At 36.4% G+C, this 15,072-nt stretch overlaps 1 protein-coding gene across 2 annotated transcripts in view; it reads left to right on the forward strand.

Annotated features, from left to right (window-relative positions):
* The first annotated feature begins 6,477 nt into the window (after positions 1 to 6,477).
* The window catches only part of LOC142343302 (sodium-dependent neutral amino acid transporter B(0)AT3-like), a 64,755-nt gene continuing 56,160 nt past the window's right edge, over positions 6,478 to 15,072 (forward strand). Inside the window, exons 1-5 of one of the 2 annotated variants that reach the window (XM_075395127.1) lie at positions 6,478 to 6,612; positions 10,990 to 11,177; positions 11,967 to 12,247; positions 12,477 to 12,638; positions 13,151 to 13,261. In XM_075395127.1, coding sequence (XP_075251242.1) covers positions 6,497 to 6,612; positions 10,990 to 11,177; positions 11,967 to 12,247; positions 12,477 to 12,638; positions 13,151 to 13,261 — 858 coding nt within the window. In that variant the 5' untranslated portion in view covers positions 6,478 to 6,496. Of the gene's footprint in view, positions 6,613 to 8,146; positions 8,275 to 10,989; positions 11,178 to 11,966; positions 12,248 to 12,476; positions 12,639 to 13,150; positions 13,262 to 15,072 lie in introns of those variants that run through there. The other variant, XM_075395126.1, reaches the window with a different exon arrangement.

A 15,072-nucleotide genomic window follows, 5' to 3' on the forward strand; every position in this document is an offset into this window, starting at 1 on the left:
TTAGATTGTTATACAAAGAAACTAATTATTATATCAGATTGGTTCACTAAAAAATTCAGAACCTGCATCCTAATTATAGCTTGCAGAAACACATCAATAAGCACTGGTCCCACAGAAGCTAGAAGCCCCATAATAGTTACAGATAAGGCTAGTATAAATAAAAGACAGAAAAAAACCTGAACTCATACGAGAGCAAGGTATAGAAAAAAAATTTTGTTAAATATAATCTTGAGAAGATCTATAGAACGTTTTAATGATGTTTCGTCTCCGCAAACAACATAAAAACAATTACTAATCAAGTAATTTAACAAAACGCGTCCTCTCCAGGCCAATGAATTCTTATCTGAGGCTTTAATCAGGTATGGTTTCTTGAACAGTCCAGATGAGACGCTCCTCGAAGTAAGGCAATCTCTCACGTGACGTTGATAAAATTGTTCAGTTACCGACTAGGCAATTTAGCGTTGACCTATTTCAAAATAAATTTGAATAATTCTAACATGTTCAAATTGTATACAATTAGGACAATGGATTCTGAGAAAAGGCAGGATAAATATTCTCTCTGTCTTCTGAAAAATATCAACTTAAGCAATTTCCTCTGAACCATATAGATACGACGTAACTTAGAAGAGGTTGTACTTCGATAGAATAAAAGACCATATTGAACTAAGGGTTCGATAAGGAACGGTAATAAAAATGGAAACTTTTCTACTCTCGAACTTCCTGATTCTTGCGACCGCAACACATGTTTTGACAAGCATCTTACAACCTTATCAAAATGAACTTCGGAAACAAGATTTCTGACTAAATGAATACGCAGGTACTTCACAGAGTCTGAGTTTTGCAACCTTTCGTTTGAAGTTTAAAATCTGTCTGCGGTTGACAGAGCCACATGAGTTCAGATTTCTTAACATTCAAATATAAATTATTACGAGTGATTCATTTTTTTCAGGCAAACAATGTCCGAACCAACGCATCTGTCATTCAGTTTTTTGCAGACTACAGAAGTTTTGTAACATCCGCAAATTTCTACATGCCAAAACATTTTTAGTTAGGCTGCTAAACTTTTCAGTTAGGCTGTCTTGCTTGAGTGGATCGATATTCATATCACCCACTAAGTATAAGCAATCAATGTTTCTAGAGAATTCTTCCAGAAATTTATCAAGGTCCACACGTAAGTTCGCATTAGAGTTGGAGAGCGAATTATAATCACAGCCCACAAAAACGATTTTTTTGTCGTACATTTCAGCAGTAAAATGTTTTCAAACTCTGTGTCAAATACTTTAGCTTTAAGAGAATCTTGCGTGTGCAAACGTGAAAACAGTTAAAAAATGTATATTTATCGATTTCGAAATGAGTTGCATCCGATTTGTCCTCCATCCAGGTCTCTGTGGGACTAATGATTGTATATTTGAAGTTTTTGGTAACTTATATAGAAGTTCGTCGAAATGTTTGTTTAAAGACCGAAAGTTGTCATTGATAATAGTATGATTTGTCACGTAGAATTACTATAGCTATCGAAACGATGAGAATTTTGAGAAGAAGAAGAAGGGTCACTCACGAAAAAGGATTGTTTGCCTGGCTTAAAGCATTTTCGAAAATTTTGGGAAACGCTCTTTGAACATCATATACTGTGTTTAGCACTGTTTTGGAATCAATCGCTTCAAAAAACACTGCTATACACATTGTATGAGTTCAAATACAAAAATTTGACTTTTGATATGCGAAAATTATTCTGGTACATGTTTATTCCAAATTTTCTCAACCCAACACGTAAAAAACAACATCAGATAACAATGAAAAGAAAAAATCGTTCTTCAGGAGTAGAAAGCATTATACCCGGGATTTTCAAAATTTCGGGAATAAAAATTGAATTGATTTTAGTGATATAGCTGTAAATAATATGTTGTAAATGTGATTTTAACTGTAGGAAGTTTCAAAAATTTGATGTTATTTTAACCCGTTTCTTAAAATTAGAGTCAAAGACAATTTTACCTACTTTGTAATTGATTTCATTTAATTTTTAAAACTGACGATGAATGCAATGTTCGAAATCGTTAGTTTTTAAATCAATTATAACCATAACTATAAAGTGTGTGGTACAGTTCTTTCCGAAACGTCTATATTGCAAATTTACAATACCAAAACAAATAACAGAACTAAAGTTGAAGTTACACACAAAGAGTGTTGGATGCTAATCTGGTCTGAAAATGATTTATGCAAATCCGTGGATGTAGAATCTGAAATTTGATTCAAAAAGTAAATTCTCGGGACCAGCTTCAACAGATGACATAAAATCATCAATATTTCAAAAAATACCAGGAATGCATCAATAGGAGCACCAGACGCTCGAGTCAGACAAAAAGACCTGTCATCATAAAAGCACTGGCAAGCTCAACAATTGAAAAGAGGGAATTCACCAACAGAGAAGGAATTCAAGGATTACAATGACAAATTGAGTTCAGGAAAAAAACCAGAAAAATTCAGGAAAAAGCCAAAAAAAGCAGCTGCATTACAAACATCAGCTGAAAACATATTTTCAGAAAAATTAGAAATAAAAAAAATCTCGTCAATTGTGGTTTTGTTGTTATCAGTACCCAAAACAGAAGCAGCATTAGCTTTTTGGAATTCAAGGGAGATTCTCTGTTTTGAAAAAATTGCCAGCTCTAGGCTCATTCTTTGTAATACAGAGGAATTTACATAGGTCATTCAAAAAGACCACTGTGCACGGTCCTGCAGACCCTTGAAATTGAAATGCTGAAGAGTGAAACGAAAAATTGTTTTCAACAAGATCTTTATACTTGTCATTTTTTCTCTAGAAGGCTTCCGCTGTAGCAATTCCAGGGTTACCAACCCAGCCAGCATACAAACGACTGGGAGCCAAAGAATCCACCACAGTTATATCCCACAAAAGATGTTTGCTTTGTTTCCAGAGCGCAGGAGTCATACCATCATGTTTTTCATGGCCGGTTCTGTAGAGATGAGCTGGTTCTAAGACAGAGGGAACACAAATAGAGGCTAAAGTTTGTTTGAACAAGAGATTCAAATTAGCGTGACCTGATAATCTCCCTGTTTTTGAGATTGCAATAATTATAATCAAGTTCTTCACAAACTTGAATTTAATAATTTTTTATCAGCCGCTTCATCTTCTCACCTGGCTAGTTTAGCTCTTCTATTTTTTAGCCTCTTCGAAATAAAAATTGTTTTTCCTTAGTTGACAACTTTTTCAATATTTCGCGTGAAGTCTTCATGAAATCTCCAAGTTAGCTTCAGTCTTTTCTCTTTCAGCGCAAAGTGTTTTTGGAAAGCATTTGCTCAACAAAATAAACCAAAACGAACTTAGTGTAGTATCAAAAAACAATATCAGAAATAGAAATGGAATAAAAACTGAAGGTTGAATCTTAGATGTCGGTTACTTGAATTTTGTTCTTATAATTCCTTGTTACCATCTCTAATGTTTGTTGCCATTGACACTAGCCCCAGTATTCTCTCACTTCGAAACAGTATGTACATTATGTTCAGCTACGAAATGACATAAAAGTAGTCTGCACTTGATAGTTTTTTTCTACAAAAACCAATCTCCCGTCTTTGAATCACAATTGTTGTTATGGGAAGCAATCTTTCCGGCAACCTGCCGGGTATGTTTGTGTTTTTGGAAATTTAGATTGTTATACAAAGAAACTAATTATTATATCAGATTGGTTCACTAAAAAATTCAGAACCTGCATCCTAATTATAGCTTGCAGAAACACATCAATAAGCACTGGTCCCACAGAAGCTAGAAGCCCCATAATAGTTACAGATAAGGCTAGTATAAATAAAAGACAGAAAAAAACCTGAACTCATACGAGAGCAAGGTATAGAAAAAAAATTTTGTTAAATATAATCTTGAGAAGATCTATAGAACGTTTTAATGATGTTTCGTCTCCGCAAACAACATAAAAACAATTACTAATCAAGTAATTTAACAAAACGCGTCCTCTCCAGGCCAATGAATTCTTATCTGAGGCTTTAATCAGGTATGGTTTCTTGAACAGTCCAGATGAGACGCTCCTCGAAGTAAGGCAATCTCTCACGTGACGTTGATAAAATTGTTCAGTTACCGACTAGGCAATTTAGCGTTGACCTATTTCAAAATAAATTTGAATAATTCTAACATGTTCAAATTGTATACAATTAGGACAATGGATTCTGAGAAAAGGCAGGATAAATATTCTCTCTGTCTTCTGAAAAATATCAACTTAAGCAACTTCCTCTGAACCATATAGATACGACGTAACTTAGAAGAGGTTGTACTTCCATAGAATAAAAGACCATATTGAACTATGGGTTCGATAAGGAACGGTAATAAAAATGGAAACTTTTCTACTCTCGAACTTCCTGATTCTTGCGACCGCAACACATGTTTTGACAAGAATCTTACAACCTTATCAAAATGAACTTCGAAAACAAGATTTCTGACCAAATGAATACGCAGGTACTTCACAGAGTCTGAGTTTTGCAACCTTTCATTTGAAGTTTAAAATCTGTCTGCGGTTGACAGAGCCACATGAGTTCAGATTTCTTAACATTCAAATATAAATTATTACAAGTGATTCATTTTTTTCAGGCAAACAATATCCGAACCAACGCATCTGTCATTCAGTTTTTTGCAGACTACAGAAGTTTTGTAACATCCGCAAATTTCTACATGCCAAAATATTTTTAGTTGAGCTGTTAAACTTTTCAGTTATGCTGTCTTGCTTGAGTAGATCGATATTCATATCACCCACTAAGTATAAGCAATCAATGTTCCTAGAGAATTCTTCCAGAAATTTATCAAGGTCCACACGTAAGTTCGCATTAGAGTTGGAGAGCGAATTATAATCACAGCCCACAAAAACGATTTTTTTGTCGTACATTTCAGCAGTAAAATGTTTTCAAACCCTGTGTCAAATACTTTAGCTTTAAGAGAATCTTGCGTGTGCAAACGTGAAAACAGTTAAAAAATGTATATTTATCGGTTTCGAAATGAGTTGCATCCGATTTGTCCTCCATCCAGGTCTCTGTGGGACTAATGATTGTATATTTGAAGTTTTTGGTAACTTATAAAGAAGTTCGTCGAAATGTTTGTTTAAAGACCGAAAGTTGTCATTGATAATTTAAGTTTTAATTAACAATTACTTCTTTGCACTATTTTCTTCTGTCTTCGAACAAAACGAGCAATCAAAGGTGCCTTGCCGCCATTTCTGGAAGGGAGCTGATGACATACACTGATGTCCCTTTGCAAGCTTACCCAATAGTAACCTGTCACCTTGAGCACTTCCTCGTATGGATCCTCGTTGTTACCTCCATCTTCCAGCCCAACAATCCTCACTTTGTCTTGCCTCCCATATTGCTGAATTGCATCTGCCTCGAAACTTGCTTGTCCTTCCAATACCGGGGCACCCGCTTGACTGCTCCTCTCTGAGATCTTGTCGTGAGCACAAAATCCGCAAAAGTATGGCCGGGGCAGGAAGTTCTTGAAGATGCGCTCTGGGAGCCAGATCCTCGGCCAGCCAATGCACCCATTCCCTTCACAGCCATCACCAGTGCACTCCACCACATGCTATCTCCCATTCTCGTCCGCAGCTTGGGTTGGCTTTTTTGTATCCCGAACCATCGTTCAGCCTTCTCTGAAACTATTTAGTAAGTTTATCACAACAATTAGCGAAGAAGCGAAATGTGTTTCGCAAAGTGAGGTCTCTCAAACCTATTACTTCCTGTGCTTATTAATGGATTTTTTTGCGTAAGTTCTAACACAACAGGGATGCAGTTTTTAAAACGCTTTCCAAAGAAGGTCGTGAAGTAGTTGACCACCATGAAATAGAAACGAACCGTATCAATCAACTGAGATTCGAACATCTCACCACTACATGTTGTTCTTCGGCTGACCTTTTGACCTTTTCAGCGGTCTTCCACTCGAGTGAAGAAAATTCGAACGGAAAAAGTTAGAAATTAATTTGGATCTATTCTGTTTTGCCCCCCCCCCCCCCAGCTTAGTGAGCACAAATTTTTTATGACCCCCAGGCGCACGTGCTATTTTCTTACATAGTAACGTGCTATATAACAACATATAATTTGTAACGGGGGGTCATAAAAAACACTGGGGGCCGAAAAAGAATAGATCCAATAATTTGAGTTAAAGTTTGAGATTTTTGAAAAACAGTGTATGCACGTGCCAACTTTTGCGATTAAATAAATTGACATTATGTTGAATTTTAACGGAAAGGGACTTATCACTCCTATTCAGCAACAACAAAAGTTGCCGTAAATCCTCTGCATCAAATAATTCGCTCGCTGCTCTGTATGAAATGGGTTGTTTTCGGCAAAATTTGACCAAACTGCATAAGAGAACGGGTGCTAACCCCTTAAATGCAAACTTCACTCTAATTTAATGCTGCTCATATTACTTTATTGGCGTGTTGTTTATTAATAGTGTTTAGCTGCATACCGGAATTTCAGATGCTGGTTGTTTATAATGCTAACTGATGGAGTGAATTCTAAAAAGCAAGAGGTATCATTGCTGAGTCCAGTGGAAGTGGGGCAGGATGCCCTCGATTTGCAGTCTCAATATTCATCGACATCCACAACCTGGTAGGAAATTTTGGGTCTTTCCCATTATAGCCCCCCATGAAATTATAGCCCCCCCCCCATTATGGTAGAATTACCATGTTTGGGGGGGGGGGGGGCTATAGGTTATCTGACCACTGAGCTGGGGGGGGGGGGGCTATAATGGGAAAGACCCGAAATTTTTTACGCGTCACGTTTTGTCCTGATTTTAATTTTCCAATTGGTTAAGCGTTGAGCTGTTGCGTTGCTCCGCCTCTGTGTCGTGCGCTTATTTCGCAGGCGTCCTTTATTCAAATAGTCGATTGGAACAATTGTTGATGAAGGGAGGCTGTTGTGTGAAACTCTTGGACAAATAGTTTCAAATACTAGTTCTACGTCTTTTGATCTTCAATTTGCAGAGTTTTCCTGAAACCGCTACTTTCGTGATCTTTGCGCTTTGTTTGTGTATAGTGCTCGTCGCTAATGTTGACCGTTCGCAAATTTTTATTTGCATATAGTGGGGCAAGTCAATTAGGATTTGACTTGCGTGCCAGGAGGGGCCTCTTTTTAATTGTCATTTTTTCGCAATTCAGAGAATTTGAATTGTATTGAGGCGACTCGAGGGGTAGTATTGGTCGGACGTCTTGTTTTGATCTATATATTTTTAAAATGTATTGGAAACAGGAAATTCATTTGATTCCATAAATATTTGTTCACACGTGTCTTATCACTCCCGAAAAAAAAATATCACTCCCGGAACAAAAAAGTTATTTGAAGGCAGCTTTAAAATCAATTGAAGAATTTATTTTTTTTCAGAAATCTTAATTTGCATGAGAAGTTTTTCAAGTTTTTTAAGGTCGCAATCTTATTTGTATTTCGAGACTAGACTATGACGATTCTTTTAGACTATGAAGAGCTCGCAGCTATGAAGAGCTCCTTTCAAATTGGATTGAGAAACTGTTGTTTAAAGAAATTTTCGGTTTTTGAGAGAATACTTTTTACTTACGTCAATTTGACCTTTTCAGCGGTCTTCCACTCGAGTGAAGAAAATTCGAACGGAAAAAGTTAGAAATTAATTTGGATCTATTCTGTTTTGCCCCCCCCCCAGCTTAGTGAGCACAAATTTTTTATGACCCCCAGGCGCACGTGCTATTTTCTTACATAGTAACGTGCTATATAACAACATATAATTTGTAACGGGGGGTCATAAAAAACACTGGGGGCCGAAAAAGAATAGATCCAATAATTTGAGTTAAAGTTTGAGATTTTTGAAAAACAGTGTATGCACGTGCCAACTTTTGCGATTAAATAAATTGACATTATGTTGAATTTTAACGGAAAGGGACTTATCACTCCTATTCAGCAACAACAAAAGTTGCCGTAAATCCTCTGCATCAAATAATTCGCTCGCTGCTCTGTATGAAATGGGTTGTTTTCGGCAAAATTTGACCAAACTGCATAAGAGAACGGGTGCTAACCCCTTAAATGCAAACTTCACTCTAATTTAATGCTGCTCATATTACTTTATTGGCGTGTTGTTTATTAATAGTGTTTAGCTGCATACCGGAATTTCAGATGCTGGTTGTTTATAATGCTAACTGATGGAGTGAATTCTAAAAAGCAAGAGGTATCATTGCTGAGTCCAGTGGAAGTGGGGCAGGATGCCCTCGATTTGCTGTCTCAATATTCATCGACATCCACAACCTGGTAGGAAATTTTGGGTCTTTCCCATTATAGCCCCCCATGAAATTATAGCCCCCCCCCATTATGGTAGAATTACCATGTTTGGGGGGGGGGGGGGGCTATAGGTTATCTGACCACTGAGCTGGGGGGGGGGCTATAATGGGAAAGACCCGAAATTTTTTACGCGTCACGTTTTGTCCTGATTTTAATTTTCCAATTGGTTAAGCGTTGAGCTGTTGCGTTGCTCCGCCTCTGTGTCGTGCGCTTATTTCGCAGGCGTCCTTTATTCAAATAGTCGATTGGAACAATTGTTGATGATGGGAGGCTGTTGTGTGAAACTCTTGGACAAATAGTTTCAAATACTAGTTCTACGTCTTTTGATCTTCAATTTGCAGAGTTTTCCTGAAACCGCTACTTTCGTGATCTTTGCGCTTTGTTTGTGTATAGTGCTCGTCGCTAATGTTGACCGTTCGCAAATTTTTATTTGCATATAGTGGGGCAAGTCAATTAGGATTTGACTTGCGTGCCAGGAGGGGCCTCTTTTTAATTGTCATTTTTTCGCAATTCAGAGAATTTGAATTGTATTGAGGCGACTCGAGGGGTAGTATTGGTCGGACGTCTTGTTTTGATCTATATATTTTTAAAATGTATTGGAAACAGGAAATTCATTTGATTCCATAAATATTTGTTCACACTTGTCTTATCACTCCCGAAAAAAAATTATCACTCCCGGAACAAAAAAGTTATTTGAAGGCAGCTTTAAAATCAATTGAAGAATTTATTTTTTTTTTCAGAAATCTTAATTTGCATGAGAAGTTTTTCAAGTTTTTTAAGGTCGCAATCTTATTTGTATTTCGAGACTAGACTATGACGATTCTTTTAGACTATGAAGAGCTCGCAGCTACTTTCTGGCAATTTGCAAGCGATGTATTTTCGTTTGTCGTTTTTCAATTTTCATATGCTTGTGATCTCGGTGTTTTCTAATGGACATTTTTGAATGCAATCAAATAAAAAAATAATTTTGCTTAGAAATTTATCAACTGCCCTTTTAGTTTTTGTCCTCTTTTAGTTTTTGTCCTCTTTTGATATATCTGATATGTTGTTGGTAAAATCATCTCAAATAAGACTGCATTTTCTTGACAAATTTTTGTTAGTGGAAAAATTTTCAAGAGAAGAAACAAATCGGAGAAGAAAATAAGCTATTCTGATTTAAAGCATTTGCAGTTTTTACCATCCAAAGGATTGCATTGCGTCTCTGTATTTTTCAGGTCTATTCTCACTTTTTTTCCTTTTTGATGTCAAAGAGAAGTCAAACTAGGGTAGTGATTTTAGTCACGCTGGAGTAGTAAAAGGATTGAAGTTACTTCTAACTGCTTTTAAAGTGGGGCTTGAGAAGTCAAATTAGAGTAGTGATGTTAGTCAAGCTGGATTAGTAAAGGGATTGAAAAAGCGAGTAGAAATTGAAGCGTGATTGTTTTTCAAACTCCTTTCAAAGTGGATTGAGAAACTGTTGTTTAAAAAAATTTTCGGTTTTTGAGAGAATACTTTTTACTTACGTCAATTTGACCTTTTCAGCGGTCTTCCACTTGAGTGCTTGTAAAGTATCACACCTGCTTCTTATTATACCTATTTGCGTTTCTTTTAGTCATACTATGGACAGCTAATGCTTTTTATGTCTTTGACACTATTTGTTGTAAAAATTTATTGAATTTTTATAGTTTTGTCTAATCACATGATTTTATTAATAACGAGCTTCTCAGTTGCTAATGAGAGTACAGTTAAAGGAATTAATTGTTGCAGTTCATAGCTAACATTTTGTATGACTTCTATACTATTTTTTCAAAAAGTAATAGGGAATCGTTAAGTTTGCCCGTTTATATTGTTCAATTGGTTGACTTATCAGCAGGTCTAATAGGTTGCTAATGAGCCTCAAATTGACTGAATTGATCGTGCAGTACATTTCCAGTGCTTTTTATTAAGACGCAAACTTTTCAAAAATTATTTATTGTTCATTTGTTTTATCAGTCTAATTTATGGCTTAGTATGACTATTGACAAGTCTCTTCGGTTTTTAATGAAGTTTCAGTTTGTCGAATTATTCGTTTTAGTGTTATTGTTAATGCGTCTGATGCTTAGATACAAAGTAATTTAAAAAAAGTATCGGCAAGTTTTTCAGTTTTCGCTTTTTTTGTTCATTGTGTCTTATCCCTTAGTCCTATCAATGACAGGTGTCATCATTTGCTAATGTTGCATTATTATTTTTCGTTCGTTCAGGCTAACAGATAGTTGTTTTTTTGGCTTCGATACTCATTGTCTTCTAAAATACGCAATTTATTGAGTTATGCTCTTATTTGTTTACTTTGTCCTATCACGTCTCAAGTTGCAGCGGTTGCTAATGAGGCATGGGATAATCTATTTGTTGGCCTGAGCGGATACAGTCGTTTTTTTTTATTTGACGTTGTTTCCCTTTGTAAAATAGTGGCTGATTTTTGAGTCATGCCCGTTTTTGTTGCGTTTGTTGTGGTCTTAGTCTGAAGAAAAACAGTTCTCATTGAGTGTCTACTGCGGGGTAATTATAGCCAATCTATTGGCTCAAATTAAAGGTTTTAGAGAGCTTTAGAATCATGCCGTCATTTGTTCTTTTCCCATTCTCACCCAATTATACACACCATATTTTAGTTGTGTGTTTTTATCGATTTTTATAAATCGGTCATCAGTTGTGCTCAGTTGGTTCTTTCAGTTTGATCCAAGACAAGAAGGAGAGCCCATCCTCAGAGCACTTGGTTGCTAAAGAGGAGGCGGGCAGGCCAGCCGAAGATCGCCAACAATGGGACAACAAATTTCAGTATATGTTGGCATGTGTCGCTTTCGCAGTCGGACTCGGAAATGTCTGGCGTTTTCCATATCTCTGTCAGAAAAATGGAGGAGGTTAGTTTTGCCATCACGTTGTAATGAACGTGCCAGCAATAATTCAAAAAAGAAAGAGCAAGCACTGAATTGAGTTTTCGTATTAGCAAATTTTCAAAACAAGGCGGCATGGAAAACTTCAACCGAATTGTTGATGGCAATTCTAATACAAAGAAAAGGAATTTAGGTAGATAAAAATCTGAATTGAAGGGTTCAATTGTTTGTATCGTAACTTCAATCGTAACTTTTGTGCTCCTCGAATTAAGTAGTGAATATAAAATGGTATCCAGCCACCTAATTAAAAAACCTCAAAACACACTCCGAAGCCCAAACACACTCCGAACTAATGATAAATTCATAAAATTTATTAAAAAATCTCATAATTTATAAAATTATCGTTAGTTCGGGGTGTGTTTGGAGTTCGGAGTGTGTTTTGAGGTTTTTTAATTAGATGGCTGGATACCATTTTATATTCACTACTTAATTATATTCGCTTACTTAATAAAATTATTGAAAAAAGGATAAAATTTATTAAAAAATCTCATAATTTATCATTTTTTTCAATAATTTTATCATATTTTAAGAAATTTATAATTTTATTAAAAATGTAGAATTTGCTGAAAAAAGCACATGTAGTGCCATATACTCATTACTGAATTATGCCTTCTTAAATGAAATTTACGAACTATTTGTAAGGCCTTTATACAATGTTTTTAACTTGGTATTGTCATCTTAATGAAGATAAAGACTTTCTTTCTAACTCAAAGTGAGGAATTACAAAAAGTAACTTACGAATTTGCAACGTTTTAGGGGCTTTCCTGATTCCCTACACGTTGATGCTGATCTTCGAGGGCATCCCTCTGTTCATAATTGAACTGTCACTTGGACAGAGACTGAGGAAGGGTCCTCTCCAGGTGTGGTGGGAGATCAACCCCTATTTGGCAGGACTGGGCATAGCCTCGTGTATTGTGTCTTTCCTCTGTGCTGTATACTACAACACAGTCGTGTCCTGGTGTATATTGTACTTTTTCCGCAGCTTCAAGTACCCTTCTCCCTGGTCCACGTGTGATGCTGATGTCAACGAATGCCAGGTCATTAGGGCTTGCAGATCTATGTGAAATTAAATTTCGTTTCTAACCAAGGGTCACAGAAAAAATCATGAAAAAACCTATTACGGGAACCCAAATCTTTAATTGCTCATTTAAGTTCACGCGACTTTTGCTAAAGTTCGGAGTGTATATCTTGTTCATTTCTGATTCATCCTCTTTTCACTGGTGACGTCAACATGCTCATGCGAGTCTATGTATGTTTTCCTTATAGGTAGCCTCTTCAACCTCCTACTACTGGTACAGGGAGACGTTAAACATAGCTGACAGTCTGGACACCTCGCCCTCCTACGAGTGGAGAGTGGGTCTTGCACTTGTGATCACATGGACCATTGTTCTCTTGGCAACCGTCAAGGGCATCAAGAGCTCTGGAAAGGTACGAATAAAAAAACTGACTGTCTGTCGTGTTTTCGGAGATTGTGCTTTATGACCGGGCACGATCTGCTACTCGACTCATTTTCAGACATTTTTTCTTTGGAGGCATCAAAAGTTGATTAATTGTCTAACTCGGTGTCGCTCGTATTAATTGCTCTCGAACGTCGTTTAAGACAGCTATGGTATTTGTGTGTGTGTGCCTTTTTTATGAACAGCCTTGCCTGGCCGTTTTTCTAGAATGTTCTTTTCCTTGCGCAGTTTTACATTTCGTGAAAAGAAATGGGATAAAATGGTGAACCGGGAACTTCATTGAAGAACAGCTTTTTTGGAACCCGTCCAATTTTTGCTCCATTCACCGTACCCCCTCTTACCCAGTGAGGTTGACTTCTCTAAGATAAACCTAGCTACAGCCAACGCCTCGCCTGTTCTTCGAGAGCAATTGAGATAAATTCTTGTGACGGATAGTAGTGAATTGTAATTTTTTACTACTGGACGTGGATGCTTTATTTCCAGGTGATCTACTTCACAGCCTTATTCCCCTACGTGGTCCTAACTATCTTCCTTGTCAGGGCCCTTCTCCTGCCAAATATGGAAGATGGTCTCATGCATCTATTCAAACCAGACGTGAGTTCACCTATTCTCTTAGAACCTCATTTTCTCTCAGCTTGATTAACTATGATTCTCTAGGCCAAATCAGTGATAACAATTGCTATAATTTTGCACATTAGGCTTATGTGAATAAATAATCGAATAACCCTATATTTGACATTATAGATGTATTTTTGTGGAAATATTTATTGTGTTCGGGCTTTTTAATATGCTTTTACTTATTGCGAACTTTCGCAACAACACGAAAAGTATCGGATAGTTTTTCAAGAATGTATATTTTGGTTCATGTCCAATTTGAATTGTATTGAGGTGCTGTCCATTTAAGACTCAGGAGTATTGGAAGAGTCTCTTCTGTACGTCGATTTTATTTGAGTGATTTTGAAGCAGGAATTGAACTGTGAAAAAAGTTGTTTTTAGTTGCTCTCAAACGTAGTTTGTAGCAATTATATTACTCCTGTTGGTCTTTTTTATGCAATTTTTTGCTTGACTGGTTTTTTGTCTGAGCCATTTGACTTTTCGTCCTTAAAAACGGGATATACAGGTAGCGCCCAGCGGTCATTAAGTTTCATTGGAGACACTTAGCCGCGTTTCGTAGTCCTGAGTCTGGTGAAGCTACTGGGATAAAGGTTTTTGAAAGACATAAGAACATTTAATGACCATTTTAGGAGCTATATGTTTGGGTACTCCAAACAAAAACACGCAAATTTTTCAGCCCTAGGTGTCAAGGAACCTCTAGGGTTTGATATTAGGTTACTGCATAGTTTCTAATGGTAATGGAGTGTTTTTCAAGATTTTAACATCACAAATTTTAGCATTTTTTGACAAAACTTGCAATTTTTTCGAGATTTGTTATTATTTAAGTTTTTCCAGCCCCAGGGCTAGAAGACCTCCTCAAGGGTTCGATAATAAGTTACTGAAAACTTACAATTTTTTCAGGTTTTCTGAAAGTTTTTTTCTTTTTTAGATTTCTTCGCCCTCAAGAGCAATGGAACCTCATCTAGGGTTTGATAATAGGTTACGATTTTAAGCAATTTTTTCAAAATAGTTTTTGCAATTTCAAGTTTTTTGAATATTTTAAATTTTTTCCGGCACCAGGGGCACAGGGACCTCCTCCATGGTTTGATTATAAGCCGCTGCTTAGTTTCTAGATTTAATGGCGTGTTTATCAGTATTTCAATTGCTCGAGTTTTAGCAATTTTTTGATAAATTTTAATTTTAAATTTTGAAAAGTTTTTTTTTCCAGTTTATGGATCTTTATGAACCAGGAAACTATTTAAAGCCTGAAATAGGGATACGGGATAGTGTCCTGAGACAATCAAAAGGTTAGACATTCAAATTGTTCTGAAGATAATATCAAGAATCCAAACAAGATTCTGTTAAAATTTGCAATTGTTTATATTTTTTGAATATTTGTCTTTTTCTGAGTTTAACACTTACTGCCGAACAAAAATTTTTAAGTCTTGCAGATGGGTTACATGACAGATTTGCAGAGATGAAAAATGGCCTTAAACGTTGTTCTCACTGCGAACTCTGGAAACTTTTTTTTAAAAAAATTTTGCACTTATCGGTTTTTTTATTTGATTATTAACGAGGCTAAGAAAACAATGATGCAGAGTCGAATCTCGTGTAATATAATTCTAGTGCTCTTTCTCTCTCTGTCGGTTGGGGTTTCTTCCCTTCTCTTTCTTCACGTTTTGTCTCTTACTCTCTCTCTCTCTCTCTCTCTCTCTCCCTTTATTTAACTCTTCTGTTAATGCCGGACATCAGCTGCTGTTATGTGGCGTGTTGTCATAATATATTACACTCATTAACGCTTAATTATGATA

This window comes from Convolutriloba macropyga, chromosome 7 (assembly GCF_964194025.1).
Source record: "Convolutriloba macropyga chromosome 7, txConMacr16.3, whole genome shotgun sequence".
Taxonomy (NCBI): domain Eukaryota; kingdom Metazoa; phylum Xenacoelomorpha; order Acoela; family Convolutidae; genus Convolutriloba; species Convolutriloba macropyga.